Source organism: Paramormyrops kingsleyae, chromosome 11 (assembly GCF_048594095.1).
Source record: "Paramormyrops kingsleyae isolate MSU_618 chromosome 11, PKINGS_0.4, whole genome shotgun sequence".
Taxonomy (NCBI): domain Eukaryota; kingdom Metazoa; phylum Chordata; class Actinopteri; order Osteoglossiformes; family Mormyridae; genus Paramormyrops; species Paramormyrops kingsleyae.
Window position 1 is genome coordinate 22,043,992 of NC_132807.1, and position 22,360 is coordinate 22,066,351.

The following is a 22,360-nucleotide window of genomic DNA, read 5'->3' on the forward strand; positions in this document are numbered from 1 at the left end:
CGCTCACTGACGTGTAGCATTGGCACAGCCAAACCTAGGGCTGTCTGCTGAAGGCGGGTGCCTGTATATTTTTGTGAGATCATCAGTAGGGAAATGTGTATTGACAGTGTCGAGTTAAGAGCGGCGTGGGAGGGGAACCGCAAGCTGGAGGCGTGGGGGGGGGGGGCCTTGCGGCAGACACGTACCTCAGGGCAGACTGGTCACAGGAGAATCCCAGCTGCCATCCTGTGGTCGGCCGGCGTCCTGGCCAGCTCTCGGCTGCGATGCAGTTATGGGGGGGCACGTCCTCCTCTCGGCTCCCATGCTGCGGGAAACATACACTCACCTGCGGCTGGGATCACAGCGTCTGGTGATGTGGCGGCCATTAGGAGGGATGGCAGGGATGAGATACCAGCCTGGGTGGGATGTGGGAGGTTGTCACACATGGTCACACTCCATTCCAGGTGCCTACCCTGCATGATTTTCAGTGCTTGGCCTGGGTATTGCTGCAGTTATTCATTTTAACCCACAGTACTCTTTCTATAATAATTACTCTGTTACTTTGTATAACTGGGTTGCTCCAATGTGGCTGTTTAGGTATCATTCAGAACCTGTTTTTCCCTCAGTGTCCTGTCAGTAAAACACAGTGCCTTGAGTATTATAGGACATTATGGATAACAGCACTCTTCTGGCCTAATCACCAATTTGGTTGCATGATTAATGGTTTGAGTACAGTGAAAACCAAAGGCGTCTCTCATACTCCTGACCCGGAGCAGGGTGCTCTTGGAATACTGAACGTTTTCTCAACATTTTGTAAGATTTGTTTTGGTCCCTGATATGTAATTTTAAAAAAAAAAAACATTAAATGTGGATGACACACAGCAGTTTGAAAGTCTCGCTTCGGCAGTCATGTTTGTTCGATGCTGCCTGATAGATTAATTCGGTCTTAATTTTGGTGGCAATTGAAATGCTTGACGAACATCTCCTGGGGGCTGGGTTTTGCGTGTTTGTTCACCTCTGATTTGGCATTTGACCTTTGGGTGCTGTGGAGTTTCTGAACGCAGTTCAGAGAGGCTGCTGTGTGTCAGCTTTCCATACACTGGGAAGAGGATGGCTCCGTTTTCTCACTGTGTTGCTGGCTCTGGGATATAAATAGCAGCTTTAGAAAGGGAGCCGACCAGGGAGGAGGGGCTGGGGGGGCATGGCGCCGGGGCTCTGTGGAGTGCTAGCGGTGACTGGGTGGGGACGGAGTCGAGGGCGTGTGGGGGCGGGGGCTCCCAGCCAGACGTGTTCCACGCTCCTATGGAGTGTTTTATGGATGCGGAAATATGCAGGGACTCTTTCCATATTATTTATTTATGCCACCCTGAAGTGAGTGTTCTGCTCCATCTTGTTCTGCATCCTGTCTAAAAGGCAGTGGGCTTTTTAACAGCACGGAGAGCTGAATATCCATGACCACTCTGCCTGCAGTGACCGCGGGTTGTGTCGCTATTGGCCAGTTAGTCACTGCCGTGACCCTCTTTGCCGTGTCGAGCTTTATCCAAGCCAGCTTCCTTCCATGCAGACGCTTGCATATTTTGCCCCTGCAGATCAGAGCAGTGGTGTGTTTGGGATCGGAATGCCTTAATTCCATGCTTTTAGTGGGGAGGGGGGGAGGGGCATGTGGGCGGAGGTGGGAGTTGAAGGCTGTCCGGGGCCTCGGGGAGAAAAAAGCACTGACGTCTCTGTCTCTCTGTCCCTCCCTCCCTCTCTGTCTGCCCTGTCCCTGTTGCAGACGGTGGACGACGATGCGATGGGAGCGTGAGAGCGTGGATGAGGTTTGGCGTGGCGAAAGCTGAACGATGCCCAAAGGTGGGGCTTCTAAAACGCCCCAGCTGGAGGACTTCCCACTCAACACCGACATGGTGGAGAAGCAGACTGGGAAGAAGGTAAGGGTCAGGGCCCATGTGATCGGACCTCTTACTGCGCTCCGCCGCAGCCCCTCTGCTGTGACCCCTCCCCTCCCCGCTGTCTTGACGATGGATTCTTGGCCAGCTGTAGTCATGCTATGTGCTTCATGACTTTCCTGGAAGATGGTGGATGTTCTGTCACCCTATATGCCAGCTGTCCATTATGATGATCAGGAAAATAAGTTTTACTTCACATAAACGCAACGACTGCCACACACAAGCTGAGGCAGAACAAAGCAGTTTGCTCTGCACTCATGGTAAAAGGTTTCTTGTATCCACTCCCCTAACCTATGGATACAGCTGTGCAGTCTCACATGGAAAGCAAGGGCAAGCAGCCGCTTGTGTGTGTGTGTGTGTGTGTGTGTGTGTGTGTGTGTGTGTGTGTGTGTGTGTGTGTGTGTGAGTGTGAGAACGTGTGACTGCATGCATGCGTGGAAGTCTGGAAGGCAGGCCGGCATCCCTTTAAGAACGCGACGTTCTCGGTGCTCTGTGCTCAGCCCCAGTCATTCTCCTGCACACACTTCACATGCTTTTGCTAGAAGGCCTGCCTGAATTCAGGAGCAGGAGGCCTTGGAGAGACAATGATCCTGCCGTCCTTGTACGCTGCTCCTGGCCTCGCTGTAAATATGAGTAGGTGTCATTTTAAATAAGTTTTTCAGAAAGACGTCCTGTGACAGTGGTAGGCGTTTGTGCCCGCTTTCATGTGTAAGACTGTGTGTGTGTGCCTGTATGTGTGTCTACATGTTCCTGTATGCATGTGTGTGTGTGTGTGTGTGTGTGTGCGCATGTGTGCTTATGTATGTATGTGAGAGAGGGAGGTAGCGCTCACTGCAGTGGCGACGGAGGTGGATGGTGCAGTGGCGACGGAGGTGGATGGTGCAGTGGCGGAGCAGCAGCGGCTTGTCCGCGTATGTACAGCATTCCAACTCGGATTGCATCAGACACGAAGGAGAGTGGCTGCGTTGCTAGGAGACGCATAAACACGGGCAGTCACGAAGGAAGCTCCGGGGCAACGCAGTGGCGCACCGCCTGGTCCGGTGCGGCCTCTTCCTTCCACGTGGTGGATCGAGCCCGGCCCTGTGTGAGCGCGTGTGTCTGTCTGTCAGAGGGATGGGGCGGGGGCTCACGCAGGCGGTGACGTCATCCTGTCATGGCTCTCTTAGGCTGAGGAGAAGCTCCGCCTCCAGGAACCCAGAGATCAGCGTGGTGGGAGCAAGGAGGCCCGGGTGTTGTCTCTCTGCAGTGAAACTCCCAACCCGAGCCATTCACATTTGCACAGCAGATATGGGGGCCACAAGTCTGGCATTAAAAACAAAAAATAAACCCCAGACAACTGTAATAATATTGGATTGTGCAAGAATTTGATCTGGCTTAGTTTGAAAGCAGATCCTGGTTTTGAAGAAGGACAGAATTATATTGTATAGTGCCTCCCCTGAATTCCTTTATTAGTTGTTTTTGACGTTCCTCCTTAAAATCTGGTGCTGAAATTAGGCCTTATCTTTGATCAGTGCTGAGGTGACCCCTCCCTGCAGTTTTTTGGCATTTGATCTGGCAGTGAGCCTTAAGGTTACAGTGCCTTGCGCACGGCTGTACTTTAGTGTTCGTTCCGGGGGAGGGGTCTTGCCCTTTCCGGACTTTTATCCAGCCTCACCGGGCGAGAGCAAGCGGACCTGTGGAGTGGGGTTCTCTCAGTTTCCGGCAGGGCCCCTAATGGCTTCCAGCTCCCATGCCACCCCCCACCCATCTGGCACTCAACACTGCGGTGGGAGTAAATTCGATGGAAAAGTCATGCTCTGCAAATCCCGTAATTGCTGGAAGTCAGACACAACTAAGCAGATGGGATCTGGCTCTGCACTGTGTTGCACACACCCCACTTCTAGGCTGCACTGTACTGTACCACAATGTAAACACCCCAGTTCTATTCTGCACAGAACCACACTGCATTTACCCCACTTCTGCATTGTACTGCACTGCAAACACCTCAGTTCTATGCTGCGCTGCATTGCACCGCACATGTCCCGTTTCTGCACTGTAATGCACTGCAGGCAGCCCATTTCTGTACTGCCCTGTATCACTTTGCATGTGCCCCTCTTCACATTACCGCTTTGCTTGCACCCCGCTTCTACACTGTACCATGGTATATTGCACTATATATACCTTGCTTCGGCATTGCACTGCACCTTACTGCACTGCAGACACTTCAGTTTTATGCTGCATTGTACTGTACTGCAGTGCACATGCCCCATTTTACAGCACTGTTGCACCCTGCTTCTGCAGTGTAGCCTGTTACACATGCCCAGCTTTTTCACTGTGCTGTAATGAATGCACCCTGTTCTGCATTGCATCACACTGCACACACCCTGCGTCTACACTGCCTCACACTGCACAAACTCCGCTTCTTCACTGGAGTCTCCCACAGTGCTGGTGCTCAAGCTCGCTCACCTCCCTCTTCAAAATGTGTGTATTTTTCCCCTTCTCTGTATCATACTACTGATTCAGTTTCACATTTACTGTTGTCAAGTATAATTTTCGGTCTTACACACCTCTTTTAGTCTTGTTTTCTGCTGAACTCTGCTCCACAAAGAAGTGTGTTTAGGCGTTGTGTGTGTTCTCTCCATTCATCCTAATTTTAATATTTAAATATTTTTAAAATAACATTTTCCCCCTCTTCCCTCCTTTCTTGTCAGGATAAAGTCTCTTCAACCAAGACTCCCAAACTAGACCGCAGCGATGGACTTAAAGAGATGAAAGAGAAGGCTCCGAAGAGGAAGCTGCCCTTTACTGTTGGAGCCAATGGAGACCAGAAGGACTCAGACTCTGGTGAGGCCTGTGGGGGGGGGAGCCGCTCTGATAGCCCAGTGTTGCAGGAAGAAGCAGTGCATGCTGGGTAATGAAAGGTCCTACTGTTTGTGCCAGTACTCATAGTCTGTGGGCTGATGTTCTTGTTGAGCTCAAGTTTCTTCTAATGTCCTGGGTAAGAAGAGAATGGGATTAACAGGCTCTGCAGGCATGAGAGCCTAAAGCATTTTTGGTAAGGTCATTGTTTTTGCTCTTGAAATACCTGGTAGTGGGCCGTTGGCATTGCTGTGTCTGGCTCCCATGGTGATGGGTGTTTCCTGGCTTCTTGCCTATGGCTTTCTGGGCATTCAAGCACTTTCTGTTGCAGCTTTTCTTTTTTGACTTAAATCATACTGCTGAGCTGATTGGACAGTTGTGCGTATTTATAGAACACAGTTTCAGCGGAGAGCATTGCAGTACCAGTAGTATTCTTTCAAAATAAAACCAGCTTACAACAGGCGACAGATAAACCGTGGTAGTTCACTTTGATTGATATGCAAGTGTTTATGTCACTCCAGTTCAGTCCCCTGACCACGAGCTTTTATGCTGTTGTGATAACACAGCAAAAGGCACACAGCATTAAGCATTTGCTGTTTGGGGGGGGGGGGGGGGTCCGTGGGGCTGTTCCTGCCTGGCATTTGGCATGTTTTTTTTTTTTTTGGTTAATTTATTTCTCCAGACAATACACTGATTGTTTATTGTGATGCAAATTAGGCAGGGGTGTGAGGTCATTCAGCCCCCAGGAGGGTAGGTCTTGTTGGCTTCAGTAACCAGCCCTGGTGCATTGGAGAAGTTCCTCTTTTGCCATTGTGCTGCCCTTCGGTTTATAGGGAATCGCTTACACGCAGTGATTTACCATACCTCCCTCGTACGCTCCCAACACGTTCCTCTTTTTTCCTTTGTCCGTCATCTCCTCCTCCTCCCCCATCTTTGTCTCCTTGGCCCCCCCTCCCCAGCTCCCGCTGCATGGATGTGTGTACCCTCTTTCGTCATGTCTCCATTGTCCCACATGTGTTTGTGCTGCACTCTCTGCCCTTAATCACCACGCACGTTTTGGCCGAGTTTTCCCTCGGCCCCCTTTTGTCTTCCCTGTGCCATTGTCCTCCCGCCCCCGCGTCCCCATTCCCAGTGGAATCCGCCTGCCACTTTGCGCCTCGTCCCGCCGCACCCCCTTTTTTTTTTATCTGTGGACGTCTGCCGCTGCGTGGCCTGCTTTGTACGCTCTGTTTTTTGGCTCTTGCTGTCTCTCTTCCCCTGCCCACTCTGTGTGTGTCCCTTTTTTGGGGGCCAACATCTATTTGAGTGCATGCGTGTCCCCCTCCCTCTTTCCGGACCGTTAGTTACTCAGCCCGGCCTGTGGACCGAGGTCTGGGAACCTCTCTGTGCTCTGAACCCCCCCCACCCCGGTCACCGAGCTTCACTCTGTGGGCAGCCATAGGCCTATTCCCCTCATTATGTGTCCTCAGAACAGCCCTCGGTCATCACCCATTGGCTGTCTCTCACCGAGCTTCACTCTGTGGGCAGCCATAGGCCTATTCCCCTCATTATGTGTCCTCAGAACAGCCCTCGGTCATCACCCATTGGCTGTCTCTCTCTCGCTGTCTCTCCTCTGTCCATGTCTCAGCAGGCCTGCGCATTGCTGCCTCATTGCTTCTCCTCTTCTGCCAAGGCCCAGTGTGTCACAGGTTGTCGATAGTAGCAGCAAAGGTCACAGCCACCCCACTTCCTGTGTGCTTGCTGGCACTGTTATCTGTGGCTGAGCGTGTGACAGGGCGGTTTGTGCACATGGGGAGAAAGAGATGAACGGCTTGCAGTGTGAGCATGATGTTCGGCGCTGACAGACTGGTAAGGGAACCATTAAAGAAGATTGTATCAGGATGTAGGAAAATGCAGCCTCTTTCTAGAAACTTATCATATGGACAGCTGCAGCAGTTTCATCTCGCGCTGAGCAAAGAGGCATTCACATTTTTGTTCCCTGTGGTCATAATCAGAGTGTGGTTTAAAATGATAGAGCGGCTGATGGATCTGCAATCTCCACAATGACGTCATGCCTCTCATACACTCCCAAACCCCAGCTCCTTGCTGGTTTAACCACCGCCATGTTTTGGCTAGAACAGCTCTTCTCTTTTGTTAACGTATCATCCTGTGATGACATGCATTGACTTCTGCAAGTCTGCCGGTCATTAGCCAGCTGGCATCCTTCATGTCTGTGTCCCACTGACATCACACAGACTGAGACTAGCTCTTTCTGGTTTGGTAGTGTTTGTAGAAGTCGGGGCCCCCATCCTACTGCCTCCTGTGCTCCAGTGCGGTTTCATAGTGGCCCTGATACCACACTGTGGGTCGCGTTTTACTGGGACAGCCTGCAACTTGGAGTTTATTTGCATGCGTGACTCAAGCTAAATGTTGATGGTAACACATCATTTCAGAAACTTTTTTTTTTTTAGTGACTTTTTAGTGATATGTCGAGAATCCAGTGAATCATTGGTGCTACTGTTTCCATTTTACTTGATTATGGTGGTGTTGGGGGGGAATACCGTGGTGGTTGTGATAAGACTTTTAGGAGGCCACTGGATGGTAAAGTTCATGGCGAATGTTAAGTGTATGTGCAATGAACGCTGGACTTTGCTCCTAATTATGGCTCTCTGCAAATCATGTGTTGGACCTTCGTCAGCTGAACCCAACCCTGGTGGGGCCTTGTGTACACCAGCTTCTCCGGGAAAACTGAGAATGTGGGTTCATTGAAGGTCAAGCGTGTGGCGATCATTTAATTTGGTCTCAGTCAAAGTTTGCCAACTGAAATGACTTGGTGGCTAGTTGGGCTTCTCTGTGATTTGCTGTTTATCCTTTGACTGTTTTTAAACATTAACTCTTAATGGAATCTCCTACAAAAGAAGGGGTCCAGACTTCCTGAAGCAGTTTTATGACTTTTTTTTTCTTCTAAAGAGTAAAGTTCATGAAGTTCAATGCAAGGAGTTGCTTATTTACGAGGAAAATCTGGGTATTGGCAGTAAGGCATTAAAATATGGGCAATTAACTCACACCAGTAACTGTTTCTTGTCAACTAATGTCTCGTTAACAAATCTGAAAGGGTTACTAACTGGTTCTTAAGGTGGGATGGTGAGATTTATTTTTTTCAATACCACAGTCATAAATGTTTGCATCATAAGCACTTCCTGAAGTTTTTCTGTGGGTCTCCATTTGATAAATGTTACTTTGCAGTACATGTAAGCAGTGTGAGCTTTGTTCCTGTTTTCAGATGGGCTGCAATACTTCTGACCGATTAGCATTTTAAATTAATGCACAGCTCATTACAACTCAAGTTCTTGTCGTTATACGAGCGTTGAATGTTCACAGTTGAACTGTTTTTCGGATGAATATTAATCATTTCAGATGGCTTACTTCTGCCTTACCTTTGCTTGGATTTTATTCTTCTGGAAACTTAGTAATATTTTTAAAGAGCATAAATGAGCAAAGTTGATTTGTTCAGGACAAGTGACAGTGACTTGGATGTTTATATTAGCTATTTATTAACAATACTTGTTAAAAGCATTGTTGAGCAAAACTTTGAAGTTTAATTCATGACATTCAATTTTAATGTGGAGTTCCTTGTTGCAAAATTACAGAACGTCCTTGGTAGTTAAAACCCAAGATGTATTTTTCTTGTCTTTTAACACATTGGGCTGTTTCCTTTCGTGTCTGGCCAGTCCTGCCATGTGCTTCTCAGCCCTTCTCCCATTGTATCATGGGTACACAGGGCAGTATGTGCCGTTAAAAATAGACTGATGTTTCCTCTGCGGTATGCATGTGTTCGTGCCCAGGCCCATAAAACACAGCCTTCCAGCGGTTTAATTTACTTGCATCTTGTTTACTTTCTGTCATGCATTCCTATAAATGCTGTGGTGTCCGATCCCAAATGACTGAGACCAGGTGAGGAATTTAGGGATGTTTGACGCATACTGGGGGGTGGGCTACAGCCCTGGTGGCTCTTCGTTCGCTTCTACCTGTGTGCAGCATAGTCTGTGTGGCAGACGCATCAAAGACAGACGCATAACACACACACCACAGTACGGTACCAGAGCTGTGCAAGTATACGAGTAACGGTGTGCGGTAGCCCTGCCATGCAGCACATGTGCAGGGAGGATGAACGGGCGCAGTGCATGCGTGTGCTGGAAATGCCGAATGGGTGGGAGGCTCGTGCTGCCTCTTACATAAGCCCTGTTCTCACTCACACACATTCAGTGTGCAGCCGCTTTACTAAGCCAACGGATTGCTCTCTCTATACTGCCTGTATTCACCGAAGAGTCTCCTTTCTTTAAAGCGCCAAGTTAACAACACAGCACTGCACAGGGGACTTGGCTGATTAATATAGTTGAATATTTTTTAATGTATTTTCATCCATCCATCTTCTGACCACTTATCTTGGTTTTGGTTTTTCACTGGCGTTACAGTAGTAATTTATATCAGCATAAGAATGCAAAATGTAACACTGAATCAGGTCCCAACTGTGTTAACCACAAAAACAGGAATCACTGCTTATCTGTCTGTGGTCAGGCATTGCTGTCTAGCTGGTATTCATCTTATCTGAAGCAGGGTCATTTATAAATACTTCCTAATAAGCATTTTCAGCTCTCTTTGCGTCTTGTGAAGTCATGAATCACACTAGCAAGACAAAATCTACACGAAATAACATTCATGTGATAAGTTGTGTGTGTGTGTGTGTGTGTGAGAGAGAGAGAGAGAGAGACAGAGAGAGAGAGAGAGAGGAGCAAAAGAACTTCAAAGTAAAAAAAAATATATAAAGCTTAAAGTACCAAATCATGTAACTCTGTATAAATCAAATCAATTAAATGAATGATCATAGTAACAATATTTCCCAGTGAGTATCCTCATCTGGTATTTGAGGTATATTGTTTTGGGGCTTATTAAAATATGGAGGAGGCATACCTATCACAGAGTGCATAGAGAAAAAGAAATAATGTACACAAATATCTGGTTTGCTGAGCTGCACTTACTTAAATGGGTTACAAAGTAACCAAAAGGTTTAAATGTACAAGCAAAAAGAGGGGAGGCTTTATCTGATTATTTGCATTAGATTAAATACAATAAACCATACAGATACAAACTGAAGATCTCAAGCTCAAAATAAGCTTTTTATTTCTTTCAATTAGTCAAATCAACAGGAATGCAGTAATAACCCAAGCACCAGTTTTCTAAAAATGACTTGTTGCACATGACATCCATATGACACTTCTGCAGTCTAAACTTATGAAACGTTTCAGCTTAAATCTGTGGCTTAACTGCAGTGCTTCCTGTATTACTGAGCCATTTGTTTCAAACCAGGTCTGGTTTCTTAATTGGTTTGCTTGTGTGTAAAATTACTCTTGTGATGAGTCACAGCTTAAAGACAGCAGAATGTTCAGAGTTGTTGACAAGGGGAAATTGTGTTATCAGGCAGGAGTAATGATTGTTTTTTTATTACATTTATATTTGTACCTTTTATGTCATTCTGAAGCATTCAATTGCATTCCTCCCCAGTTTAGTGGGACAAGCACATCTACAGTAAATGTTCAGTCACGCGACACGTTTCTCATCCTAAAGACGGTCTTTTTATGGACATCGCTAGTGTTTTCAGTTAGCGTGCTGCTAATGTGCTGGCTTTTTCCACTGCTATGAATACCCTTATAAAGAGGATTAAAGGTTTTGTGCTGCAGACAGCACTCGGGGCTTTACTGGGGTTCCTTTATTGCATTCATTAAGAATAGATCAGTGTGTTTTCAATTCCCAGTGTTCACTGGTGTGCAAAATATGTAGATAAATAGGTCAAGCGATTAGCAGGGTGCTTAATCATTGCGAACGCTCATTAGTCTGCTGAACATTCACAGGTATCCACACAAATCGTCATTCTTTTTTCTTGAGCAAAAATCTGAGCTGTTTATTTCCTTTCCAGAGTGATTCAGAAGACAGTGACACAAACATCCTGTAGGTACTTCCTGTCTGCTGTTCCTTCATTTCCTGTTTCCTCTCCCTGGCCAGCTCAAGAGCACTGCTTCAGAAGCGAAAGTGGGTTGCTGGACCTCTTAGCTTTTGTTTTGTGGGTGGTGTCTTAAAGAACACCTAACACCTTAAAGAACTTTATTTATACTTATATAAACTCATCCGCCCTGTAAATGGCCTTTGCACAAGCTTGTGTGTTTGTGTCAGTGCAGCCTTGTTGCCATGATCCAAAGCACATGTTCCAGAGTCACAGATTGTGCTCCAGGACTCTTCAGCGGCTAAGGGGGGCAGGTGTGCTGCTAAGAATAACCTCAGGAGTGAATTGGATCCACAGGATGATCTGGAATGGCCTGTTGAGGGGGAGGGTCGGAGTTGCCTCCTGTACAAGGCCCTAGGCCCTTCCCCCTCAGCTGTTGACCCGCATTCCTCACACCTTTCAGGCCTCTAGGGTTCAGATCCTCTCTGAACGTTGGCTAGCACGCTCACACGCCGACCCTCATACTGTAAACATGAGTTCTCGTAAGGGGCAAAAGACAGGGTGTCATTTCTGTGCACTGTGTTTGGAAGAATGAGAGAATTGGGTTAGCTTGGAGATTAGGCCTGTCAAGGCAGCGCTCTGTGTCCTCCTGGAACAGGTCTGCACAGTTTGTGCCTGGGGAATGTTTACAGTGTCAGGTGGGGAAAACCCAAAGAGATGTGTCGTTCTGCTAAACAGGATCCTGTCAGTTCAAATGCTTGGCTTTTGTCGTTGGAGGAGTTTGTTGTTAAACAAGTCTGCCCACAACTACCACGGAAAGGTCGTCTGCATTTTGCACTTGAAAATCTTGACGACGGGGGTGGGGTGTGTGTTGTCGGCATGTAATCCCCTGGTATCTATTGTCTTTGCTGCTATTGTGGTGATATCAATGAGCCTTCAGTAGTGCTGACCTGAGGCTGACACACCTGAAGGCTTGTAAGTGGCTGCAAGGCCCCATGGCTCAAATGATGGGCGATGAGCGTCAGCTAACTCTGCAGTACTGAGCCGTGAATCCCCCTTGCCACTTGTGCTAAGAGCTGCTGTTATGGGTTAGGCAACTCCTCTGGTGGCCGAGTTGAAAACATTCCAAGAGAAGTGGTCCCGTCTTCGGTCAGGCTGCTGCCACTCTTCCTGGAGGTAGTTTTGTGCCTGCCTCTGCTTGTCTGTGTGCGCTAATGTGTGTCTGGGCATATTATGTATATAAAGCATGTTTTGTCCGTTTACATGTTCCTGTACTGTTATATATGGCTGTCCTATAAACAATAATTGGCCGGAAAGATAGCTAAAAGGTCTTCTATTCTTGTCACTTTCTTTTGAGATAGAACTGTTTTTATGTTGCTTAAGATAAACATTCGTTGAAAGCCTTTATCAGTAAAATGATTTATGCTATACAAGACTATTTTTCCCCCTCATACGGTCTGCCTTTTTATTTTTAATTTGGAATTCTTGTCCTACTCTTCTACAGTAATTTACGTGTCTGTCATTTCTTTGATGCTTTTCCAGTTCTGTGCACTTGCTAGCTTTCTGAAAAATAGTGTATTAGATGTCCATCAGTTTATATCTGTCTTTTTTACCTTCCAACAATGAAGATTCTTGGGATTTTCTGTATCACTTCCTTATGAGCTTTAGGAAACCCTAGGCAATTACAGAATTGCAATGCATGAAACCGGCCTCTCGGCTGTCCATAATGCAGGTCTCATCTGTAGGCTGGGGTCCTCGTATTGTGCCAAACCTGGAAAGGCTAACTCTGCAGTTTTCCAACCTGAAAACATGTTTAGACTGCCTCTGTGGTTCATGTTATTTAAGCCTGAATAAAAGGAATGTACCAAAATGCATTTGGGGTGGGGGGGTGAAAGTTAGCATAAGCATTTACAGATGTGAGTGAAAGTTCACTAGAAGGGACTGTGAAGCAGAATTCCTGGAAAGTGCTACTGACCGGAAGCAAGCGATGACATGTTTCCTGTTCATATTAATTATGATCATGGCTTTGTCCTGTCATGTGCCACAGTTAACAAAATGTACATCTTCTTGAGGACACAGGTGCCATTTTAATAGTTGTTTTGCATTCCTTTGTATACCAGTGAATATATAAAGGGGCCCCCAGCCCAGAGTCTGGCTTCCGGGAAATTGGACACCAATGTTATTGTGAGGCTTGGGGCACAAGGTGTTGGGTGGCCCAGCGGTGCCGTGCCTTTTCATTGTGAATTACAGTGAAAATAGAAAGGGGAGGAGTGTTTGTTGGGCGTGTCTGATTTGCACCTGCTGCTGTCCAGCACGTTGCCAAGGCAGTGACCTTGAGCGCCTGGCTTATTGTATCGATGTTACCTCTTTAAGAAAAACAAACCAGCATGTGACCTCACGCCCATGCACCTGTCTGTTGCTTCCGTCCCTCTGCTGTAGCTAGTAGGCGATTCAACGCAACCTTCAGGACCAGCTAATGAAGTGAATGTAAAGAATACCATTCTCTGTGGTTTCGGTCCGGTTGACCTCATTGTTCTGCGGCTGGTGTTGATTCTGTACCCCGAGCTCGCTTTACTCCTCAGCTTTCAGCCTCTCTTCCAAGACTCACACTAGTGCTGCTGTCCCCTTTCAGAGAAACAAGGCCCAGAACGCAAGCGGATCAAGAAGGAGCCCACCAACACCAGGAAGTCAAGCCTGCCGTTTGGGATGGGCTTGCCGGGACTCCGGGCCGGGTACCCTCTCTCGGAGCGGCAGCAGGTGGCCCTTCTCATGCAGATGACGGCAGAGGAGTCGGTCAACAGTCCGGGTGGGTCCAGCTCTAGAGAATATTTTCTACATTTACACCTAGTGTGGTCTCCTGAATGCAATTGCAGAGTTGAGGGCAGTTTCTCTGCATACATGTGGTTATAATGAGATAACTGTCCTCAAGGGACTGTAAAATCATGAGTTAGGAGCTGTTCTACAGGGTCATAGCCAGAGCCTAGGAGTTTGTTTCTTTTCTTCTCCTGCTCTTCTCCAGTTTGATTGTCTAGTTAATATGGTGCTTTCCCTCAAATGCTCTACCATTCAAGTGAAGATGTTTTCATGAATCAGTTTTATTTCTTCAGTTTTGTGGTGGACACCTCCAAGATGATATGGAAGGTGTGTTTTAGGCTCCCCCTGTTCCTTCTGTAAAGTCACCAAATTTACTTGACCCTGTGAACACTTTTGCCTGGTGCAAGGGCGCCACACAGTGACCAAAACTGGCTTTGCAGCATCACTACATGGAAGTTCACATAAAGATGAACAATTCATTTATTTTGTTATTCTTTTTATTTGTGTCCATTTATAATTGAATTGGGCTTTGCTTAGTGTAACACTTCCATCCTGCAGACACAACACCAAAGCACCAGTCCCAGTCAAGTCTGGGCCAGAGGGGAACACCAAACTCTGCCTCAAAAACCAAAGATAAAGTGAACAAGCGCAACGAGAGGGGAGAGACGCGGCTGCACAGGGCGGCCATCCGCGGTGAGGCACGGCGCATCAAGGAGCTCATTAGCGAGGGTGCAGACGTCAACGTTAAAGACTTTGCAGGTGAGCCGACCCTGCCCCGCCCCTTACTCGCCACCCTGTTGTGTCATTTAAGGCCTGTGTATGCTTAGAGTGGTATCTCCCTCAGAGGGAGCAGAGAAGCCTGAGCTCTTTGCAGGGCTCTTAATACTCCATCTCAAAGACCTGGAAATTCAAGAAGTACCTGAACATTAACTTAAATCCATTGCCAGGTTGATGGGCTCATGCCTGTGTCACCTTTCTGTGTTAACCTCGCTATGTGATTGCCACCAGGTTGGACCGCATTGCATGAGGCATGCAACAGGGGTTACTATGATGTCGCAAAGCAGCTGCTGGCAGCCGGGGCAGAAGTCAACACCAAGGGCCTGGATGATGACACTCCGCTGCATGATGCGTCCAACAATGGGCACTTCAAGGTAGGCTCATTAGCAGTGACTGTCAGTAGACATATTGCGCATTTTTGTTTTAAAACGTTTGTTCACATTGTTGTGCTTAAAGGCCACATAGTCTATCTCTGGAGAAAGAAAATGGTCCACTTGTCAACATTTATCTTTGGAATTTATTTTCTGTACAAACCATGTTTATTTCAGTTATATCTATCACAGGATTAGAGTTGGTTATTATTTATTAATACCTGACTGAAACGGGGACCTGCAGCTTCTCTAGGGATCTTCTTGATTACTCCTGATTGCGCCTGTATGTTTGGATTGTTTTACAGGTAGTAAAATTACTATTGCGATATGGAGGGGATCCGCGCCAAATCAACAGGAAAGGGGAGACACCTTTAAAAGTGGCCAACTCCCCCACCATGTTGAACCTGTTGCTTGGTAAAGGCACTTACACCACCAGTGAGGAGAGCTCTTCAGGTCAGTGTATAGTTTGTAACCCTAAACTAAAACATTTTGGCACATTTATATTTTACGTGTGGGTCTTGTAAAGTAAGACTTGATTTTGTTTTTGTTTTTTTTTTTTGTTTCAACAGAATCCTCAGAAGAAGAAGATGCACCATCATTTGCTCCATCAAGTTCTGTTGACGGTAATAACACAGACTCTGAATTTGAGAAGGGCCTGAAACTGAAAGGGAAGAACCTAGACCCACCCAAAACCACAGTGACTCCTGTGAAGGACGAGTATGAGTTTGATGAAGATGACGAAGAGGAGCGGGTCCCCCCAGTTGATGACAAGCACTTGCTCAAGAAAGAATTCCGCAAGGATTCTACGAGCAAAGCCAACAGCTTAATTTCCATCCCTAGAATGGAAGTTAAAACCTATTCCAAAACCAACTTGCTGACACCAAAGAAGACTCCGCGGCGAATCCTTTCTGATACCAACAGCTCAGATGAGGATGACCAGACCTTTTCACGAGTTTCCCTGGCAAGGCAACCGACAACGACAGCAAATGCCAAAAGGCGAGACTCTGGAACTCTGAATTCTAAGCAGCAGAAAGAAAAGAATAAAGTCAAGAAAAAGAGGAAGAAGGAAACTAAAAACAACACCAACAAGGAAGTGCGGTTTGAAAAAATCAGTGACAAGTTCTGCACTTCTGAGTCAGATAGTGGGGATGTGGAGAGTGAGGATGATAAAGGCTCTATGAAGAGCTCAAACTGTGTTAAGGACTCTAATCCTCTGAGCCTTAAAGAATCGTGTGTCTTCAGTTCACTCTCTGCATCGTCCACTTCCTCTCATGGCAGTCTGAGCTCTCAAAAAATGCCGCAGTCTTTGGCAGAGCAGCACCCCAAGCAGTGGAGAACAGATGGCTGGAAGACTGTGTCCTCTCCAATGTGGTCAGACGTCAGCTCCCTTTCAGACTCTGTGAGAACTAGACTCTCAAGTGAGTCTGACTTCTCATCGGCTGACTCAAGCATAGAGTCTGTAAAACACATGAAAAAGAAAGCACAGGAGAATAGGAGGAACAGTGTGCATGCCAACTCATCAGATAAGAAAAGTTCTTTGGAATTCACCAAGAACTCCAACTTGGATGGTTCAGTCTCCAAGGCTGACAAAGATGGAAAAGTGTTAAAAAAGCATAAAGTAAAACACAAACATAAGAATAAAGAGAAGGAGAAGCCTCATAGCCTCGTACTTAACCAAGATATGAATGAAAAATTTGTGAAAAGTTTTTCCTTTGATTTTGACACACGACAAAAGTCACTCATCATGGAAGCAGAGTGTCCTGCAGAAAGTAAAGCCAGGCTCTCTAAACATGAAAAAGACCATTTTAAAAAGGAAGACAGGCTGTACAAAGGCAAACTGGAGGATAAGGAATGGACTCCTGGAAAAGAGAGTGGCAGAGCATCTAAAGAGGAGAAAATGAAGAAAACAAAAGAGATTTCAAAGGAGAAGACAAGCCGTGAGGACAAGGACAAGACCCTGAAAGCTGATAAAGATAGAAGCATAAAGGACAAAGAGAAGGCTAAGGACGAAAAGCAAAAGACCCACAAGGATGAAAAAAGGAAGAAGTCCAGGGACAAATCCTCTAAAACAGACAAGAAGCCTGAACAAATTGAGGAGAAATATTTCAAATTGGAGAAAGAAAAAAATGTAAAGGAAGATCGTGAAAAATCATCGAAAAAGGACAAAGTACCTAAGGAGGAGCCTGATTATGAGGACTATGATATTAAGAACCATTTTTTAGAGGATAGCAAGCTCAGTCCCTCGGATGATGACCATGATCCCTGGATCTCAGACCTGTCTTCTCAATCCTCTCTCTATGGAGATGATAGCTGGGATGTTCCAATAAAGGAGCACAAAGGATACAAGTCAAACACAGTTAAGCTTATTGTAGAGACAGTGAAAGATGATCGAGAACGGAGAAGGGACAACAAATTAAAGGACAAAAAGCAAGAACACAGCGAAAAGCGTAATGAAAGAGAGACTGCATCCAAAAAGAGAGAGTTTTCAGAGAAAGGGGGTGAAAAGAAGAAGGATTCTGATAAATTGAAGCTGAATTCTAGCTACCTCTCTGAAAAGGACAAAAAGAAGAAAGAGTCCACTGACAACATCAAGGAAAAGAAGGACTCTGGTGACTGTGGTAGAGACAGAAAAGACCCCTATGACTTCACAAAAGAAAGGAAAGATTTCCGATTTAAACAAGATGATCCTTTGAGAGATGAGTACGGTAGTGACAACTTCTTTAAAGATAAATCTGACATTGACTCTTCTGGAAAGCTGATAGAGGCCAGAGAGCGAAACCACTCTGGAAAAGATAAGGAAAAGAAAGCAGATGGTTTGGAGAAGAAGGATAAATTAAAAACAGACAAAAACAAAGATAAACCTAAAAATATCCAGGACTCGGAGAAGGATAGGATAGAGAAAAGCTCTGCTGAAAAACCTCCAAAGGAGAAGGACACTGACAGAAACTCAAAGGATAAGAAGGAAGCAGCAAAGGAGAAATACAAAGACTCGTACAGTAAAGACAAAGAGAGGAAGTTGTCTTCTGAGCAGATTAAAGAAAAGAAACACAATGAGAGAGACAAAGACTTCCTGGACATAATGAAAGAAGAACGAAAACCCGAGAAGGTAAGGGAAAATACCTGGAGTGATATTGCAGATATTTTCACAGATGAGAGTGAAGATGAGGAAGATGATTACAGTGGTTGTGTAGGTCTGTCAGACTCTCAACGGAAAGATCCTACACCTGACAGGGATGAGGTGGATGCCTTCCTTGAGAAACACAGAAAGTACTCCACAGAAGGGAAGCAGCACTCGGATAAACAGAAAGAAAGGGAGTATAAGGACAAAAAGAAACTTTCATCTGATGGAGGAAAAGAGAAAAAGGGTTCTTCTGACAGACACAAAGATAAAAAGGAAAAGGACTCTGGAGATGGCTTAAAACACAAAGATCGCAAGGAGCGGGTGTCTGTTGATTCAAACCAGGATAAGAAAAATAAGCAAAAGTTGCTGGACAAGAGGTACTCCACTGAAGATAAGCTCAAAGGAAAATACAAGGATAAGGTTGACAAAGACCACCTGAAGGACAGGAAGCCCTTCAAGGGCAGTGGTGAGAATGAGAAATCTCTGTTGGAGAAACTGGAAGAGGAGGCCCTAAATGACTACAAGGATGATTCCAATGACAAAATCAGTGAAATCTCTTCAGACAGTTTTACTGATCGTGGCCATGAGCCAGTGCTCAGCAGCTTCTACGACTCCTCCAACAACAGCCTACCAGATATCGCTGAGGAGAGGAGGGACTCTCTCTCCATTTCTTATCCACAAGATAAGTTAAGGGAGAAGGAAAGGCACAGGCATTCATCATCATCCTCTTCCAAGAAGAGCCATGACAAGGACAAAGAAAAAGTAAAAAAGGAGAAGGCTGACAAGCGAGAAAAGCTAGAGGAGATCAAAGACACTTACAGGCGAAGAGAGAGTCTACCCTTTGAAAAGGAGCCCATGCCTTTGGAGGCTGACCCATATACGTTTCCCTATGGGACTAAGCCTGATGGAGAGGATGATTTGGACAAAACAGAGTTTGAAAAGGAGATGTTTAAAAAAGCTGCCAAGGATAAAGCTAGCAGTGTCATCAAAGACAAGAAGAAAAAGGCTAAGGAAAAAGTAAAAGAGGAAAAACACAAATACACTGAAAACACTTTGAAACACTCAAAGGAAAGTCCTCAGACAACTAATTTAAAGGAAAAGTCAAAAGAAAACAAGGACAGAAATAAAGATATCTTGGACAAAGATGGAAGGACTGATTCTATAAAGATGAAATCAAAAGAAGATGACAGAGTTAATCAGTCTAGAGACTCAATTCGTAAAGACAGCCGTCCACGAGAAAAGCTGCTGGTTGATGGTGATCTCAGGCTAACAAGTTTTGGAAAAATGCTTAGCCAGAAGGACCAAGAAATTGAAGAGCGTCACAAAAGGCATAAGGAGAGAATGAAGCAGATGGAAAAACTGAGGCACAGATCTGGAGATCCTAAGCTGAAAGATAAAACCAAATCCAGTGAAGAATTGCGCAAGAATCGCACAGAGTCGTCGGTGAAGAAAACAAATTCATTTGAAACTTTGAAAGAGAAGAAGCTCAAAGATCCAAGCCTTCCATCACAGATAATGTCTCCGGAAAGGAAGTCACAGCCTATGGACAGTCAGAATACAAAAGATTGGCTATCTGGGCATCCAATGACAGAAAACCTACCTGCATCACCAAGGCCAGATCAAAACAAGCTAACTGGTGTTCCTACTCCTACATCAGTGAACTTGTGTGAAGAAGTCATGCAAACTCCACGCACTCCATCCTGCAGTGCGGAAGACTATCATGATCTCATGTTTGATGGCATTGACTGTCCGAACTCATGTACTATGCCCTATATCGATAGATATTCAAACACATCACATAATATCCAAGAAAATGGCTGCCTAACTCCAGCAAAGAACCTTCAGATGCCCACACTTAGTCATTCTGCTTCAGATGATGTCAAAAGACCTTTGGAAGAGGAATTCAAAATGGACACAGACCAAGACTTCCTACTAAAACAAACTATGCCCGATTCTGAGTTTGAGCCCACGGCACCACACCCTCCAGAGGATAAGCTTGTGTCAGTTGACAGGCTTGATTGCATCTCTCATCCAGGTTTTTCACCTGATATTGGAATGCCGTCCCCAAGGCTTGAACCAGCTGAGCCTGCTTCAGATGGGGCTTCAGCTGCCATTGCTGCCACAGCTGGCACTGATCACCTCCCTGACAACCTTTACAATAACCTGTTACTAAAGCCATCAACTCCAGTGCACAGACCTGATCCACAGGAGTCCTGTATAGATATTGTTGCCCCTCCTACTCCCGCCCCTGCAGTTCTTCCTCCACTGGAAATTGATCTGTCAGAGCCCCACCATCTTCTGCCTCCCTCACCACACAGTGAGCCAAGTCTAGTCTCCTCTGATCCTGTCAATCCAGATGTCTTTGTGCCACCAAGTGAGCAAAAACTTGAGGACCGACATGAGGAGGAGGAGGAGGAGGAAGAAGAGGATGAAGTCGAGGAGGAAGATGATGATGATGATGATGACGTTGATGATGACGACGACGAAGATGATGTAGAAGACTTAGAAGGTGAGAATAATGTTGGAAAGCCAGCAGAGCATCCAAGGGAGAGCTGTACTTTTGTTCCATGTGTTACTGGACATTTGAAAAGAGACTGGTCTGAATCTCCAGAGAGAGCTGAACCAGAGGATATAAAGTCACATATACCCAGTCAACCTCCTGTAGGCACCATAGAAGATCCCAGTGATCATAGCGGAATCAGCTGGGCAGTGAACACTGAGATACTCTTGAAATCACCCCAAAGGCCTTTTATGGAGTTGCCACTCTCCTCCAAGATCATTCCTGGCCCACCTCCTGAAGATGGTCTGCAACAGCATCTCTCCATGGCATTGCCTTGTCCTCCATCAGCAACACCACCCTACCCAGTTTTTTCTCGGTCTTACTGTCCTTCACACAATCCAGAGTCGGATTATGAGGGCCAGAGGAATGCTCCAGATGAAGTCACTACTCCATCAAAGTCAGTTTCAGCACCTGTGGAGACTGAATTAAACTTCATATCCTCCAACAGATTGGAGTGCTTTTTCAATGAGTGCAAGCAGTCTTCAGAAGATTGTGGGGTAGCTTCAGAATCTCAGTGTTTAGAGGAAGAAGGCCATCAGGATTCCCTTAACTACATAGTTGAAAACAGTGTGGCTCCACCTATTAGGCACGAGCCAGTGGTACAATGGCCAGACCCTTTTACAAGTGCAGTGGATGATTTAGATTATCTGCCATTCTCCCTGCCAGACTTGCCACTGCAAGACAAGGAAATGCAAGACCCTTCTATGGATGATCCAGAATTGTCAGACTATAAGCATGCCCCTGTTCCTGTTGAATCACCACTTAATGAGGTCAAAGATGAGTCTGACTGTAATCCACTAGACTTACCAGGTGAATCTGATGCCCCTTGTTCTCCTGCCGTCGTGCCATTAAGTGGACCTGCACAGCAATGCCTCCCAAGTTCAGAAAGCACCAGCCAATCTGAGCAGGAGCTGGAACCAGAACTGCAGAAAGTTCCTGAGAATGACTCTGTGGATATGGTTCCTCCAAAGGATGAGGTGGTGGAGGATGAGAGAGATGGACATCATGATAATTTGCAGTTTAGCACTGCTGACTGCAACATTAACCAGGAATATTCTTCTGTTGACTCTACGGAAAACAGTGACCAGTCCATTCCAAATACTCTTGCTCCATGTTCTGAGTCCACAAGCACTGTGGACTTGGACAGCACTAGACAGCCTCCATCTATTACAGCACCCTCTCAGAGCAGTCCAGTCCATGCTATTCCAGTTTCATCAATAGTCTCACAACCAAACCCACTTCCGGTGTCGAAAACCCAAGAAGTGGCTCCTAAGACAGTAGTCCCACCGACTGCTGCTGAAGTTCCCAAAAAGCCAGAGGAGATGCCATTGAGGATGACCAGGAACCGAGCTCAAATGCTGGCCAATCAAAGCAAGCAGAACAACTCTGCTATTGCTTCTAGTGTGACATCATCTGCATCTTGTATTAGCACCATCGGAACCCCCTCCATCACCACCACAGCCTCCTCTGTTCCTGTTGAAAAAGAAAAGGAGCCACCCATCTCCACATCTGCTCCTGGCTCCAACTCCACTACCGGAGTGGTGGTTAGCAAGAACAAAGGCCGGCTCGTGGAGGAAGACGATCCCCAGGCACAACATCCACGCAAGAGAAAGTTACCTAAGGCAGGCTCGCAGCAGGTTCAAGTTCAGCTGGTTAACACGGCCATGCAGCAAACAAGGGAGATGATTCAGCAGACACTGGCTGTCATTGTCAATGCTATCAAACTCGATGACATTGAGCCCTACCACAGTGACCGCTCCAACCCCTACTTTGAGTACCTGCAGATTCGGAAGAAGATCGAGGAGAAGCGGAAAATCTTGTGCTACATCACTCCACAGGCACCTCAGTGTTATGCTGAGTATGTTACCTACACCGGCTCTTACTTGCTGGATGGCAAACCCCTCAGCAAATTGCATATCCCCGTGGTAGGTGCTTCTGTCCTTATTTGAGGATGTTTTTAAGCATTTCCTTCTTGGC

The 22,360-nt window shown here is 46.2% G+C and overlaps 1 protein-coding gene across 3 annotated transcripts in view; it reads left to right on the forward strand.

Annotated features, from left to right (window-relative positions):
- Nucleotides 1-22,360, forward strand: part of ankrd11 (ankyrin repeat domain 11) — a 78,250-nt gene that overhangs the window by 50,181 nt on the left and 5,709 nt on the right. For all 3 annotated transcript variants that reach the window (XM_023790741.2, XM_023790740.2, XM_023790742.2), the window contains 7 exons: nt 1,754-1,907; nt 4,616-4,748; nt 13,373-13,546; nt 14,113-14,313; nt 14,563-14,705; nt 15,008-15,155; nt 15,272-22,308. In XM_023790741.2, the coding sequence (XP_023646509.2) occupies nt 1,821-1,907; nt 4,616-4,748; nt 13,373-13,546; nt 14,113-14,313; nt 14,563-14,705; nt 15,008-15,155; nt 15,272-22,308 (7,923 nt within the window). In that variant the 5' untranslated portion in view covers nt 1,754-1,820. The remainder of the gene's footprint in view (nt 1-1,753; nt 1,908-4,615; nt 4,749-13,372; nt 13,547-14,112; nt 14,314-14,562; nt 14,706-15,007; nt 15,156-15,271; nt 22,309-22,360) is intronic.